Genomic DNA, 15,364 nt, shown 5'->3' with positions numbered 1-15,364 from the left:
AATATGAGACCTGACTTGTGTGGCTGTACACTCCACAACCAACTCAAACTCACAACATCTCGTCACAAAAACAACATAGATCAAAGAACAACGTCTATAACCACATAACAGAGTGATATCCAGTATAGTGCAATTGGACTCAGCAGTCTGCCATCTGTGTATAACATACACACAACTTAAGAGAAAATGTTCTCAGAACAATCAAAGTATAGTCACAAGACAGGCAAGGTTACAAATGATCAAACCAAACAAACAAAAACAATGATTCGCTCAAATTCCCTCTCTTGCTCTTGTTTTTTTTAGTTTTTTTTTTACCAGGAATTATTCATCATAAAATAAATTGTTAAAGCTCTGGTTTTTGGAGAGTAGGATAAGCAGAACAGAACATTTGGATTTAAAGTGCTTGAGGAATAAAAGTGTTTGAAGTTGAAAATAAGAGGGTGAGTAAAAAACAACACAGCTAATTGGAAGGCGTCCCTGGTAGTTGAGAATTGCTTATTTCATTTCTTAGAAGGCTTGTCTCCTTTATGACTGTAAGACGGATACAGGGATTCCTTTGAAGAAGTGAAATCCTTGTTGTGAATCCATGACTAATGGCAGTAGCACTGAACAGGGAGATAGATTATATATACTAGAGGCATTGGAGGAGAAGGTGGTAGATTGCAGGCAGTAGAATAGACACCTGACAAACAACATTGTGTCAACCAGGGTCCCATTCAGTCCTTTGATATAGATATTCTCTCTCTCTCTCGCATGCTTTCCCAGCATAGCCCAAGCTTGACCCTTACAGTGGCTCATAGTCCCTTTATCCTAAACACGTTTCACATCTCAACTCTGTTGATTGACAGCCACAAACTGTGTTATCGAGAGACACTCTAGAGAGACTATCCCCTGGTTAATTTCAGCGATATACTTAGACTAGTCTCAGATCATTGAACAAGAAACCAATCCAGCACCAGACAGAGGTTTTCAAATCATGTTGCGGAGCATTTTGAATGACAACCCGTTTAGAAAGAAAGGCATGACGTTTCAGTTTTCTCTCAGTGTACCTGAGAATATGGGTGAGCAGATGAGCTAATGATCAAAAAGGCAGTGTGTTAACAGTGTGGGGTATCTGGATATTGGCTATCCCTACTCTTTACCCAACTCTAGGAATGTAGTTCAAACTAATGTAATCTAGTCAGTAAGTAACTGGCAGGTGTGGAGCATGGTGCAACAATACACCCAAGGAATGAACCTGCTTGTGTTTTTCCTCTATTACATGGCAGTATAAAGCATTTTAAGTATTAAGCAGTATTGAAGCAAACATTTTCTCTAAGGGGAGGGGGTTGAAAAGGTACAGAAAGAGTGAATACATGGTTGTACTTTCCTCATCCTACATCACATCGGACTCCTGTTTTCACACGCCAGGCTTCTATCTTCATGATAACATGTTACTAACTGCAACCCCAATACAAATGTATGTTTCCAATGCAATCAAATGAGTAATCTGTCTTGTAACATCTCCTTGTGGAATGGCACAGCTGAGGGGGAATACAACGCTTTTCTATTCTATAATGTTTTCATCACGTCAATTAGGATATGTATATTTATGTATAATTTGCGGTGAAGGGTGTAGAATCGGTTGGTGTGTTGGTTTGGAATGTAGTATTGGGAGATGTGTATGACCAGGGGTGAGGTGGATAGGTAGGTTTGGGTATGGGTGTTTGGGGTAGAGGAGGTTTACTTCTTGGCGTTCAGGGCTGCCAGCGAAGCATCAATCTCCTCCTCGGGCTGCAGTGGATGCCACTGAGCGATGGGGCGGCGAGGGTTGGCCAGCATGTCAGACCAGTGCTTCAGCTGGGTGCCCGTCGCCTTGCTGCCCACCCAGATCTTTCCGATGGCGTCGTTTTTACCAATCTTGTCATAATCCAGCACTGTGACCACAGCTTGGATTTTCTAGGGAATGAGAAAAAGAAAGGTGTTACATTATTGGCATTTATAATGATCTTACAGAATACAATTGCATCATCTAATTCCATGGTGCCTCTGGGCACTTTGTTCCCACCCAGCTTACTGTCATTACTGTCATTTAGGGTGTATCATCCAATTCCACAGGTATTAAAGCAATGATACACAAGGGGGTGTGATTTAATTCTGGTTTTAGCACGGCGTGCTAATCAGCCCTCTGAGAAACAGAGACGCTCTGATGCATATAGATGGAGCTACTAGCAGCCCAGGCAGGAAACTCCCTTCAGCATGGATGATGTTGTCGCACTGCCAGTGCATGTTAATCACATCCACTTCCTCCTACACCTCATCAGCATACTGTACATGTATGTTTTTAAGTGTATGTCTTAAGCATGTCACATCATCCACAGCTTTGTGATATAGTATATGTTGGTTTGTTCTATGCCCTTACTTGACTGTGGTAGGATAATTAGCTAAGTGCCTTTCCTCGCGGGCACATTTGAAGGGTTCAGAGGGATCAGTTGAGATGTATTTGCCATTGACCATTCTGTGTATTTAAGAGGAAGTCTCCATAAACTAACTAACTAACTGACTAACTGACTGACTGACTGACTGACTGACTGACTGACTGACTGACTGACTGACTGACTGACTGACTGACTGACTGACTGACTGACTGACTGACTGACTGACTGACTGACTGACTGACTGACTGACTGACTGACTGACTGACTGACTGACTGATCTGATCTGATCTGATCTGATCTGATCTGATCTGATCTGATCCATCCATCCATCCATCCATCCATCCATCCATCCATCCATCCATCCATCCATCCATCCATCCATCCATCCATCCATCCATCCATCCATCCATCCATCCATCCATCCATCCATCCATCCATCCATCCATCCATCCATCCATCCATCCATCCATCCATCCATCCATCCATCCATCCATCCATCCATCCATCCATCCATCCATCCATCCATCCATCCATCCATCCATCCATCCATCCATCCATCCATCCATCCATCCATCCATCCATCCATCCATCCATCCATCCATCCATCCATCCATCCATCCATCCATCCATCCATCCATCATCCATCCATCCATCCATCCATCCATCCATCCATCCATCCATCCATCCATCCATCCATCCATCCATCCATCCATCCATCCATCCATCCATCCATCCATCCATCCATCCATCCATCCATCCATCCATCCATCCATCCATCCATCCATCCATCCATCCATCCATCCATCCATCCATCCATCCATCCATCCATCCATCATCCATCATCCATCCATCATCCATCATCCATCCATCATCATCATCATCATCATCATCATCATCATCATCATCATCATCATCATCATCATCATCATCATCATCATGACTGACTGACTGACTGACTGACTGATGACTGACTGACTGACTGACTGACTGACTGACTGACTGACTGACTGACTGACTGACTGACTGACTGACTGACTGACTGACTGACTGACTGACTGACTGTCTGTCTGTCTGTCTGTCTGTCTGTCTGTCTGTCTGTCTGTCTGTCTGTCTGTCTGTCTGTCTGTCTGTCTGTCTGTCTGTCTGTCTGTCTGTCTGTCTGTCTGTCTGTCTGTCTGTCTGTCTGTCTGTCTGTCTGTCTGTCTGTCTGTCTGTCTGTCTGTCTGTCTGTCTGTCTGTCTGTCTGTCTGTCTGTCTGTCTGTCTGTCTGTCTGTCTGTCTGTCTGTCTGTCTGTCTGTCTGTCTGTCTGTCTGTCTGTCTGTCTGTCTGTCTGTCTGTCTGTCTGTCTGTCTGTCTGTCTGTCTGTCTGTCTGTCTGTCTGTCTGTCTGTCTGTCTGTCTGTGCTTTGTTCCCAGCTGTACACTCTACCTGCATCTGCTCAATAGGGATCTCAAAGCTGAAGGACTCGTTGTAGTATGGATTCAGAGTGTTCTTCTTCACCGTGGTCTTCTTCTTCTTCAGACGCTTGCCGTTCTGCATCAAGTTGATCTTCACATAGGGATCTGCACACAAAGCCAGCGATACACACAGCCTGGTATTAAAACAAGCCTAATCACAGACTCACTACTGGGATAATTAACAAACATGGCTCTTTTGTAGCTTACTAGATTTAGCTTCCTGCCCATTTATCACAGTTTCAGCAGAGTTTGATCTTTAAAACACAATACTTCACTACCATCAGGGCTCTAGTAACAATACAAAGGAACCCAGCAGTGGCTGCAATGCAGTAAACCGCCAGCAGATGGTTGCAGTGCAGTTTAGCTGAAGGGAGTGGAGCTACTGAAAGGAGAGTGGTGGGTACTGCAGAGTCAGCACGTGAGCACAGACTGAATCGCCCCGGAGATTGGCTGCTTGCAATGTAGTCTACAGCAGCAAGGTTTGACTGGTATTTAGCCTCTACCACATTATAATGCACAAAGAAACACTGAAAATAGCTGTATTCTTTTTTTATTAGCTCTCTAATGGGAATACAGATTTGGGTTTCGTACTGTGTGAATGGAGGTAGAATACTGGTGCTTACAGCACAATGTCCTTGTCCTTGACCAAGGGGAACACATGGAAACAGGATATGGGAGGTAGGGACAGCATATACTCCACAGTGCATCTGTTTCCAGTGTTTTGTTCACAGTGATTATCTTTCCATATTTCACCTGACAGTCCTCCCACGTCCATCTTCTTGAGGTTCTTGGCCTCCAGGATGCAGATGGTGAGTTTCCCGGCAGTGGGCACGTAGCGCAGAGAGATGCAGATATCTCCCAGCTTCTCTTGCTGCGTGTGGGATGGGAGAAGAGGGTAAAGAGGAGAACACAACATATTCAATGTAATAACATTCATCCTCAATGTTCATTGTATGCATGTCCTTACCCATAAGAAACACCTATATAAGGGAACCATTCACACCATGAGGATAAAAATCGTTCTGAACTGATATTCAGAACATGATATTGCAAAGGACTGAGTCAAAGTGGGGAGATAGTACTCCACATTTACCTCTTCTTTCTCTGCACTGTCCAGGTCCCTCCACTCCTCCAGTGGCTGGGCCAGGTCCAGTTTGTGCAAGGGCAGTTTCACCTCCCCGATGACGTCGTGCTTAGAGAAGCGGTCAAAGTCAAAGACCTGCATGACCAAAGTCTTGCCACCCATCTCTTGGAATGGAATCTGAAAAACATCAATATTACTAGCACCATCTTTTATAAATGTTACCATCTGAAGCAAGAACACCTTTGCTTTTTTTTTACCTGTTCTACATACTTTGACCTTGAATGATGAGAGCCAGACATGCACAAATAGCTGTATGTAGCATCCAAAGAATCTCACAATATGGAAGTGCATAAATGAGGGTAGAGTATCTTGGACCTCTTTGGTCATCTCTATAATGGGTCTGGGCTGTATTTCCCTGCAATGAGAGCTGAGCTCTCTCTGCCCCCAGAGAAGTGATGGGCGTATGGGAATGATTAGTGGGATAAGAGGAACAGAGGGCCAGAGCCAGCCTGAATTGTGTGCTGCTCACACAGCAGAACAACAAAACAGCCTGTCAGCAGTCAAACGGGAAGAAGGGAGGTGGCGTTCTCCTTTAACTGGATTGCAATCCCATCCTATCCCCTGCTCAGATCAGCTCAGCTCAATCTCATCCTATCCCCTGCTCAGATCAGCTCAATCCCATCCTATCCCCTGCTCAGATCAGCTCAACTCAACTCAATCCCATCCTATCCCCTGCTCAGATCAGATCAGCTCAGCTCAATCCCATCCTATCCCCTGCTCAGATCAGCTCAGCACAATCCCATCCTATCCCCTGCACAGATCAGCTCAGCACAATCCCATCCTATCCCCTGCTGAGATCAGATCAGCTCAGCTCAATCCCATCCTATCCCCTGCTCAGATCAGCTCAGCACAATCCCATCCTATCCCCTGCTCAGATCAGCTCAGATCAATCCCATTCTATCCCCTGCTCAGATCAGCTCAATCCCATCCTATCCCCTGCTCAGATCAGCTCAACTCAACTCAATCCCCTCCTATCCCCTGCTCAGATCAGCTCAGCTCAATCCCATCCTATCCCCTGCTCAGATCAGATCAGCTCAATCCCATCCTATCCCCTGCTCAGATCAGCTCAGCTCAATCCCATCCTATCCCCTGCTCAGATCAGATCAGCTCAGCTCAATCCCATCCTATTCCCTGCTCAGATCAGCTCAGCACAATCGCATCCTATCCCCTGCTCAGATCAGCTCAGCTCAATCCCATCCTATCCCCTGCTCACATCGACTCAGCACAATCCCATCCTATCCCCTGCTCAGATCAGCTCAGCACAATCCCATCCTATCCCCTGCTGAGATCAGATCAGCTCAGCTCAATCCCATCCTATCCCCTGCTCAGATCAGCTCAGCACAATCCCATCCTATCCCCTGATCAGATCAGCTCAGCTCAATCCCATCCTATCCCCTGCTCAGATCAGCTCAGCACAATCCCATCCTATCCCCTGCTCAGATCAGCTCAGCTCAATCCCATCCTATCCCCTGCTCAGATCAGCTCAGCACAATCCCATCCTATCCCTGCTCAGATCAACTCAATCCCATCCTATCCCCTGCTCAGATCAGCTCAGCACAATCCCATCCTATCCCCTGCTCAGATCAGCTCAGCACAATCCCATCCTATCCCCTGCTCAGATCAGATCAGCTCAGCTCAATCCCATCCTATCCCCTGCTCAGATCAGCTCAGCACAATCCCATCCTATCCCCTGCTCAGATCAGATCAGCTCAGCTCAATCCCATCCTATCCCCTGCTCAGATCAGCTCAGCTCAATCCCATCCTATCCCCTGCTCACATCAGCTCAGCTCAGCACAATCCCATCCTATCCCCTGCTCAGATCAGCTCAGCTCATAGGCTTCAAAAGTTCTGCTTTATCACTGGCCAAGCTCTTCCAGTCACATTCTCTAGCCAGAATTGAGTTTAATGAATAGTCTATACATCTGATCTCCATCATATGCACACAGATGCGCACACACACACACACACACCCCCACTAACATTAATGAAAGCACCTGGGAACAGACTGTAGCTTTAATTAGATTCTAACATTGGGACGCTTGAGGCTATTCCTGGTTGCTGAAATTAGAGTCATATATATACACCGTACACATTAGACAGTGGTTACACAATATCTGAAGAATAGCTTGTAAGGCATGGTTCATAAATCATCTAATAATGTCTTTGAACTTCAGATATTACCAGATATATGGCATTTTTATGATAGTTTTATACGATAGGGATATATTTCTACCCTAATTTAATTAAACAAACACGAGGGAAAAATAGAGATTGTTTTAAAGGAGGACTACTCTTATAAAGAATAGATGTGTGTAAAAGCATCTGAGCATTTTCACATGCAAGGCGCTGACTCTTGTGGAGGCTAGCTGATATCAGATGCAGGGAGTCTGCAGTGGATTGGGAAATCTCCATTATTTTAATTATCCGTTATTTTACCAGGTAAGTTGACTGAGAACACGTTCTCATTTGCTGCAACGACCTGGGGAAGAGTTACAGGGGAGAGGAGTAAACCAATTGTAAACTGGGGATTATTAGGTGACCGTGATGGTTTGAGGGCCAGATTGGGGATTTAGCCAGGACACCGGGGTTAACACCCCTACTCTTACGATAAGTGCCATGGGATCTTTAATGACCTCAGAGAGTCAGGACACCCGTTTAACGTCCCATCTGAAAGACGGCACCCTACACAGGGCAGTGTCCCCAATCACTGCCCTGGGGTATTGAGATATTTTTTTAGACCAGAGGAAAGAGTGCCTCCTACTGGCCCTCCAACACCACTTCCAGCAGCATCTGGTCTCCCATCCAGGAACTGACCAGGACCAACCCTGCTTAGCTTCAAAGCAAGCCAGCAGTGGTATGCAGGGTGGTATGCTGCTGACATAATTATGAGGTGTTATCTGAAACATCAGTCCAGCAGATGAATCGAATGAGAGAGAAAGCATAGCTGATGCATCAGGCTTTGGGAAACTGGCTGTCTGGCAGGAGTTATGGTCTGGTCATCCACCATAGTTTGGGACTATTAGATTTATCTTTATAATTCTGATATACGGTATAGGAGAGAGATCAAAGTACAGTAGCCTACCTTGAAGATGAAGGTCTCATTGAAGGTTGGATTCAGTGTCTTCTTGTGCACTTTGGTGGTAAAATGCTTCTTCTTGTCTGGGAGGACGTAGACCTTGACATAGGGGTCCGATGTGCCACCGCTGTCCATGGAGAGGAGATCAGCTGCTTGGAGGAGGCCCACTGTGAGCTGTGGGTCAGGGGTCAAAGGGGTCAGTCAATCTGCCTCAATGCATTATGTACCCAGAAAGTGTCAGCTCACAGTTCCGGAGACGACCTTCTGTTCTTGGAACAGATATTTATTTGAACAGATGAAAGAAAGCCTTTGCTTTATGCTTGTATAACACGTTACGATGCTTTAGTCTGTTGTGCGGTCCTCAAGGTCTCAGTGAACAAAGAAGATTCTCCACAGAAGAGTAAGAGGACGGAGCAAACGCTGCGTAACAGGTCAAGGAAATCCATTCATACGTTGCTTATATAACACAAACAAGGTCTTGGTAAAAGTTTGACTGATTTTATCCTGAAAGGATAACTGTAGAATGATGGGTTGAATCAATCCTTTAGTGTCAGAAATGTCACATTTACTGCTGTCCTTGGCTTTTGCCCAACCAAGACATATTCATTCAAAGCTGCATTTTTTTGGAGGCTAAAAAACACTCACCAAATGGCATAAATCAATTGCTTTGAAAACTAACTTGGACTAAAGGCTTAGGCCGTTTGCGCACTGAAGCTTATTTTTGGACTTTTTCCCAACACAGTAAAATAGTCTATTTAAGCTAATGGGTCGTAAGAAAGCCACCTGTTCAAGTCAAAACACCCACCTTGTTGTCCTGGAAGTCGTAATCTATGGAGTACTGAAGCTTCCCGAGCTTTTCTTTCTCCTTCACCTCTTCCTCTTTCTCATCTCCAGTCATACCAGTCTCAGCGTCATCTTCATCATAATCATCATCGTCCTGTTTCTAGAATGACAAGGGGGCAGGAGGGGGCGTCAGACATTTGAACAGAGAGAGTAAAAAGCACCTATAGGTTCTTCTTCAGCAGTCTGGTTAGTCACAGCAGCCATCATCTACCTGCCACTTCCCCCCCACTTGTTTACCCAGATGTTACCAGTGCAGTGTGCACATCTTTTCATACATGACCTTAGTTGCAACATGACTTGATTTCACTATTCCTTGGGTGACACCATTTGCTTTTGCACTCTATATTCATTGTTCATTATTTACTGTATAGTCATTGACAGAAGAGAGAAATAGAGGGATATACTGAATGTAAAAAATAAGAAAATGTGAAGTAAATCAGTCAATATGTAGTCAGAGTTTGCAACAGGGGTAGCCCCAGGCAGGACAAATGCTGTGCACCCTATAGATCTTATAAAAGCATCCTTGAGGCAGACATGTACTATAGATTGGATCAGATCTGAGATTGTGATCGCTGTAACTACTCATGCTTCTGAAACGTTGAGAATCTATCCCAATGCAACACTCAGAGTGATAATAGAGTGATAAGAGTCAAATATACCACAACATGTCCTGCAGTGATTACACCTCCACTGACATAATCATCGTAATTACTGAAAAAGCAACACTTGTCTACAGCAGATATGAGCTAATAACTTCTGCTAATACACAATGCTTGTTACAGATGTATTGTACAGTATCTATAGTTATTGGTAACATTTACAAATCCCATTGTCAGTTCATATGATCATACAATTAACAAAATAGCTAACCATGACACTATGGTAAATGAGAACTTGTTCTCAACTAGCCTACCTGGTTAAATAAAGGTGAAATACATTTTTTTTTATGGTAGAATTACTGACCCATTTAAGGGATTTTTTGCATACCTTTTTGAATATCATTTTTTAAATATTGTGCATGACACATAAACTACTCAATATGTAAATTAGTAGGGCCATGCTATTCACCGCAGAGCTTACCCTGGAAGAGGAACCGGGGCAGTCTGCAGCTCATTCTACGTTGTATTCTAAAACACAGACAGCCATCCACACACAACACACATTCACAGACACAAACACCCACCCAATTACTAACACATTCACACAGACACTGTATTCACCCTTGCATACACAGCCTTACATACTGTATATACCTCACATTAACTGAGCATACTTTTAACCAACAACAAGCATACGTAAGCACAAAAGCCCACATACACTCCTTCTTCAAACACACGCATGCACACATACACACACACTCTATCTCTTTATAGTGGCATTCTGTAAATTTGTTGTGGTAAATGCTTTGCATTCGAGCATGCCAGGCCACACAATGCAGGAGAATACAGTAGTCCGTATAGAGAGAAAAATGTAGATGAAATGACTCAGTTCTTCCCAGTCTCTTATAGCCTTCTGATGTACATGTAAGGATTGTATCAACAACACTAATAATCTTGGTAGTCAAGATTGCATGCCTCGCAATCCTGAAAAACTGTGTACGTGAAAATTGCACAGCCATAGGAAGTCATGCTAGTTTGGAGAGTTCCAGTCTAAATCATACCATACATGCAGTGGGATTTAAGGATACCGAACGGTATGTCCGAAAGTATGCCCCCATTGTCATAACTATGATGACTTTTGGTTCGTGAGCGCATTCGTGGAGTTATGAAATCCATATCTATGCGGTCAATTGGTGTACTGTACTTACCTCTGGGTTGGACATTTGAATCATGCTGTCTAACGAGAAGTCAAATGCGGCTCACGTTTTAACCAGTGGTCAAACTTTCTGGCCCACCATTCTTTTCCACTAACACCACTGCTCCAGGGAGGAAGGGACACGTTGACTAAAACCTAATGGGTCAGCAGCATCATGGGTCATCCAGGATAATTACTCTCAAGTCAAGTTGTGGCCATTCAATGGTACCTTCTGAAAGGGCTTGTGTTGGTCTTTGTCAAGAGATACAAACCACTTTATCTCACCTTGATCTCTGAGCATATTTGCACAGCTGAATTTAGGTTGTAGAAATGACATATGAATTTCACACTCAAAGCAGAGCATGGAAAAGACTTGTATTATAGTTACTGTAAAATACTTGTATTATCGTTACTGTAAAAGACTTGTATTATAGTTACTGTAAAATACTTGTATTATAGTTACTGTAAAAGACTTCTGTGATGATTACTATGCACAATAATGTGCTTGATTAGATAACACGATTGTGCAAACATGTTTAATGATCTCAATGAGGTAAAGTTTCACCCATAATTTGACAAATAGCCAACCTCACCCTTTGCACATGCATGTTAGTGATCTCTACTGGGTTGCCTCAGTGCACTCGTCATCATTCATCAACCATAGGATGAGTTTCACGTTCATTTCAAAACCATTTCAAACATTTCCACTTCAGAGGTCATATCGTTTAAAAAATATATATTTTACCCAAATTGCAACCTCTCCATAGATACTCAAGACATCATCATGGCAGTCGGTGTGGCAACATATCAAATCAGTGGACTTGCGAAGCAGCTTAATCGCTCCCATAGCTAGACCCTCAAGCACCCACAGCACCTACAGTAAGCTTGCAAGACTTAGAAAGCCATAGCACCCACTGTCATCATTGCCAATCCCCTTCCACAAGCCCAGCCCACCACCACCTTTCCCCCTGCTCTGGTCTGCGCTTACACAGAGTGGCCAGAGAGGGGCGCCGCGTGCCGTCAGACCTACCGTAGGCAGAGAAGTCCACCACAGTCAAGATACACGGAGCACACATAAGACACAAAGCAGGAAGGAGGAAGAGGAGAGCAGAGAGAAAGGAAAATATTGAACTCACAGCAGACACCAGAGAGGGAAATTAGAGCAGAGGCAGAGTCAACAACTACACTATAGGGCCAAGGGAAAATGACACAGTTCTAGAACCCACCTGAGACAGTAACTGTAGACATTAACATAATCATACTCCCCTCCAAGCTCTAAAGGGGCACTGTGTTTTAATGAATTCCATCAGTGCTTGGATATTTCTGTTGTTGTTGTTGAATGTTAAATTGACTCATAATGTACTTCATAAAATGATCTATGGCACACTAGACATTTAGCCCCACATTACCACTATGGACTATTTAGAATTATAATTTTGCCGTGGCAGTTTTGTGCTACATGTAATTGGTACACTTTATATTCCATCCACAATAGTATAATTCCCCCATGCAAAAGTGCTCAGCTGTGTCATTTTTATCCAGGTCCCAATGCACAAGAGAAAGCAGGACTAAACATTTCTGACAAATACACAATATTTAACAACAAGAAATGAAGAAGGAAGGGCAAATGTTTTCTCGAGATGTTGACAGTTCAATGATGGGTTAAATTATCTACAAAATATTTAAATTGCTATAAATTGTAAATGTCTAGACATGGCTCAATTTTCACCATGCCATCCACCAAGTGATGTGGTTATTAATTAGGGGACAATAGGTCCTCTATGCTGCTATTGACAAATATTCTACTGAAAGAGCAACTTTTTGTTGAGTGTTTGTTGACATCTTATTTCTTATGTTTTATAAACTATACATTTATTATTTCCAAGTCGGAATGATCCATTATCCAAAAAATGTTTTTTGGGGGATGCATTATTTGGTACATATTCCTCAGGTTAAGCATCCACAATCTTTAAAGCTTTGCAGCTTTCTTGTCATTATAGCTTTAAGGCAATGTAGGCCAAAGTTAGTTTGTGTGAAATGCAGGGTCCTCCTTCATGACAATACACCCCCCCCCCAGGTTTGAACATACCTCTCCTTCTTTCATGTTCTTCATTCCCATTTCACCCTTCCCTTTCTTGCCCTTCTTGTTCTTCTTCTTCTTGCAACAGCACTTCTTAACGATGCAGAAGCAGCAGGTGAGAATCAGGGTAGCAGCTACCACAGCGATGGCGATGATGGCCCATGACGGCACTGTTATACAAACCCAAACGCAGACACACACACAAACACAACACACACAGACACACACAAACACATAACAAAGAAAGAGAACGGTTTGACATTTGACCAACCAATGATTTCCCCCTGCTGATTGATATGAGAGGCCAAAGTCATAGTATAGAGGCCCTTGCTTAGTTAACAATTACATTTGGTCCAAATTCGATTTTTAGAGAATGCCATTAGGAACAACACCACCTGATCGATACTGAATAATGGCATAATGGGCACGTCAATGGCTTCAGGGGAAGAACAGATCTAATTCCAAAGCCATTGTTTTTAGAGTATTATCAATAAAAGTCATACATTCTCATCTGGACAGGTCTGAGTGTTAGTTGCTGTGCAACGTCCAGCCCAGCCTCTCACCAGACAGGCACTCACATGGGATCTTGTCAATCTCATTGAGGAACTTATTCTTGATGTCGTCGAAGTCGCCGTTCTTGACAGCCTCTGTGGAGTTGTCAGCTGCGGTGGAGGCCACGGGGCCAGGGGCCACAGTTAAGACAGCAGCCCCGGTGGGCTCAGGTCCAACCATGGCTTCAGGCTTTTTCTTGAACAGGTTCCACTTCATCCTAGACAGCTAGACCAAACACAGTCCCTATGAATAGAGAAAGAGGGCTGTTAACACCGAGTCATAAAGGCCACACACAGGTCCTTAACATTCTGGACAATCTTGGAGCAAGGCTGTTGCTATTCAGGTGCATCATTTGTAATACTACACCGACTCCTTTTAGCAGCACATTGTATCTATCTTTGCATTTTGCATCACGAATGCCTGAGCCAAATCAGTGTAGTAGTGTGAATAGTGTGAAGTTAAGTGCCAGAGCCAGCAAAAGACAGCTTTGATTCTCTGATGCTGGCTCTGTGCGTGGTCAAAACAGTTATTTAGTCACAAAGCTGTTATCGGGGCTAGGAGTCAAACTGCGACAAAACAGCAGCGGAGTGTGAGCAGAATTGTGTCAAGTGATGAGTGATTGAGCTGTAATCAGATTCAGAGAGGGGCTGTGAAGGATGACAAACCTAATGAAAGGAGACTTCTCTATCTGATTCCATTAAAGCAATGGCGATATTGGCAAATAAAAAGGATTTCTAATTTCTCAATCGCCAATCCTCCGCTCCACTGATGAAGATACTGTCTGTCTCAATCGCTGCAGGTGAACACTTGAATGAAGTTGACAACAGAAAGGATCATCTGTATATTATTCAGAGGGACTAGAACTAGTTAGGAATGTGGTATGACACTAGAATTACGTATGTTTGCGACGTATTGCAAGTTGATGTTGCAGAAGACAAATGGCTTGTGGAAAGACTGCAACTACTAAATTGGCTAAGCGAAAGAAGACCATGAGGGGATAACAAATCATTTTTGAAGTGAATCATAAGCCGTAGTTGTATTAAAAACACATTTCCGCAACATTTCATTTGAAAAGAAAATGTTAGTGAGGAGGGAAATTCACCCACGCAATTACAGTAATAGTCAGTTAGGATTCTATTCAAACACTACAGTGGGTTTTTAAAAAAAAGACTGTTTGGAGAAATAACTTGCATTGTGGGGAAGACCACATTACATTCAGATTTTCTCTCTGGGGAAGATTTTCAGTCTACAGACAGGAGCTATAGTGTACCATCATGCTATCTGTGTCACACCCCATGTAAACAGTGTTTTCCCTGACATCTCGCCTAATAGTTTCTCCTCTTTCTCTACCATCTTGCTCATCCTAAATGATCTGCCTCAAGACTATGGATTTCATTGCTCTTCCATTTAAACACATTCTATTTTGCTGAAATACAGTAGATAGGTCACAGAGTATCGTAAATAAGACATTTTAGTCATTTAGCAGACACTCTAATCCAGAGGAATTTACTCTGAGTGCATACATTTTCATACTTTCCATAATGGTCCCCCATGGGAATCTAACCCACAACCCCGGCATAGCAAGCGCCATGCTCTACCAACTGAGCAACACAGGATTATACATTTCAGTCTTGAATGTACTTACTACGACTGTGATATGTGATTCTCACCTAGCCATCTTAAGATTAATAACTGCAAGTCGCTCTGGATAAGAGCGTCTGCTATAAATGACTAAAATGTAAATGTGAAATAACATCAAAGACTTTGAATGTTCAGCCAGCCTGTAAGCCAGGGGTGTTAGGGGAGGCGACCTGTCTGTACTTGCTCTGCCCAGAATTGATAGTAATTGCTGACATCCAGCCACTGGGGGAATCACAGTGTGGATCCTCCACCTGTGTAGGCAAACCCACCCAATCAAATTCTTACAAATAGCACGCTGCGTCTGATTGGCTGTGGGGCATGTCTGTTACAAAACATGCCAAAAGTTTGATGGGCTGTAT

At 43.5% G+C, this 15,364-nt stretch overlaps 1 protein-coding gene across 3 annotated transcripts in view; it reads right to left on the bottom strand.

Annotated features, from left to right (window-relative positions):
* Positions 1-293: 293 nt before the first annotated feature.
* Positions 294-15,364, bottom strand: part of LOC139368605 (synaptotagmin-2-like) — a 69,263-nt gene continuing 54,192 nt past the window's right edge. For 2 of the 3 annotated variants that reach the window (XM_071107672.1, XM_071107671.1), the window contains exons 2-9: positions 13,391-13,607; positions 12,822-12,982; positions 8,901-9,038; positions 8,102-8,269; positions 4,969-5,136; positions 4,629-4,746; positions 3,847-3,980; positions 294-1,938 (exon numbers count right to left, since the gene is read on the bottom strand). In XM_071107672.1, the coding sequence (XP_070963773.1) occupies positions 1,723-1,938; positions 3,847-3,980; positions 4,629-4,746; positions 4,969-5,136; positions 8,102-8,269; positions 8,901-9,038; positions 12,822-12,982; positions 13,391-13,580 (1,293 nt within the window). In that variant the 5' untranslated portion in view covers positions 13,581-13,607 and the 3' untranslated portion in view covers positions 294-1,722. The remainder of the gene's footprint in view (positions 1,939-3,846; positions 3,981-4,628; positions 4,747-4,968; positions 5,137-8,101; positions 8,270-8,900; positions 9,039-12,821; positions 12,983-13,390; positions 13,608-15,364) is intronic. The other variant, XM_071107673.1, reaches the window with a different exon arrangement.

Source organism: Oncorhynchus clarkii, chromosome 16 (assembly GCF_045791955.1).
Source record: "Oncorhynchus clarkii lewisi isolate Uvic-CL-2024 chromosome 16, UVic_Ocla_1.0, whole genome shotgun sequence".
Lineage (NCBI taxonomy): Eukaryota > Metazoa > Chordata > Actinopteri > Salmoniformes > Salmonidae > Oncorhynchus > Oncorhynchus clarkii.
The sequence above is the reverse complement of the archived record's forward strand: the minus strand, read 5'-3'. Positions and strand labels throughout refer to the sequence as shown.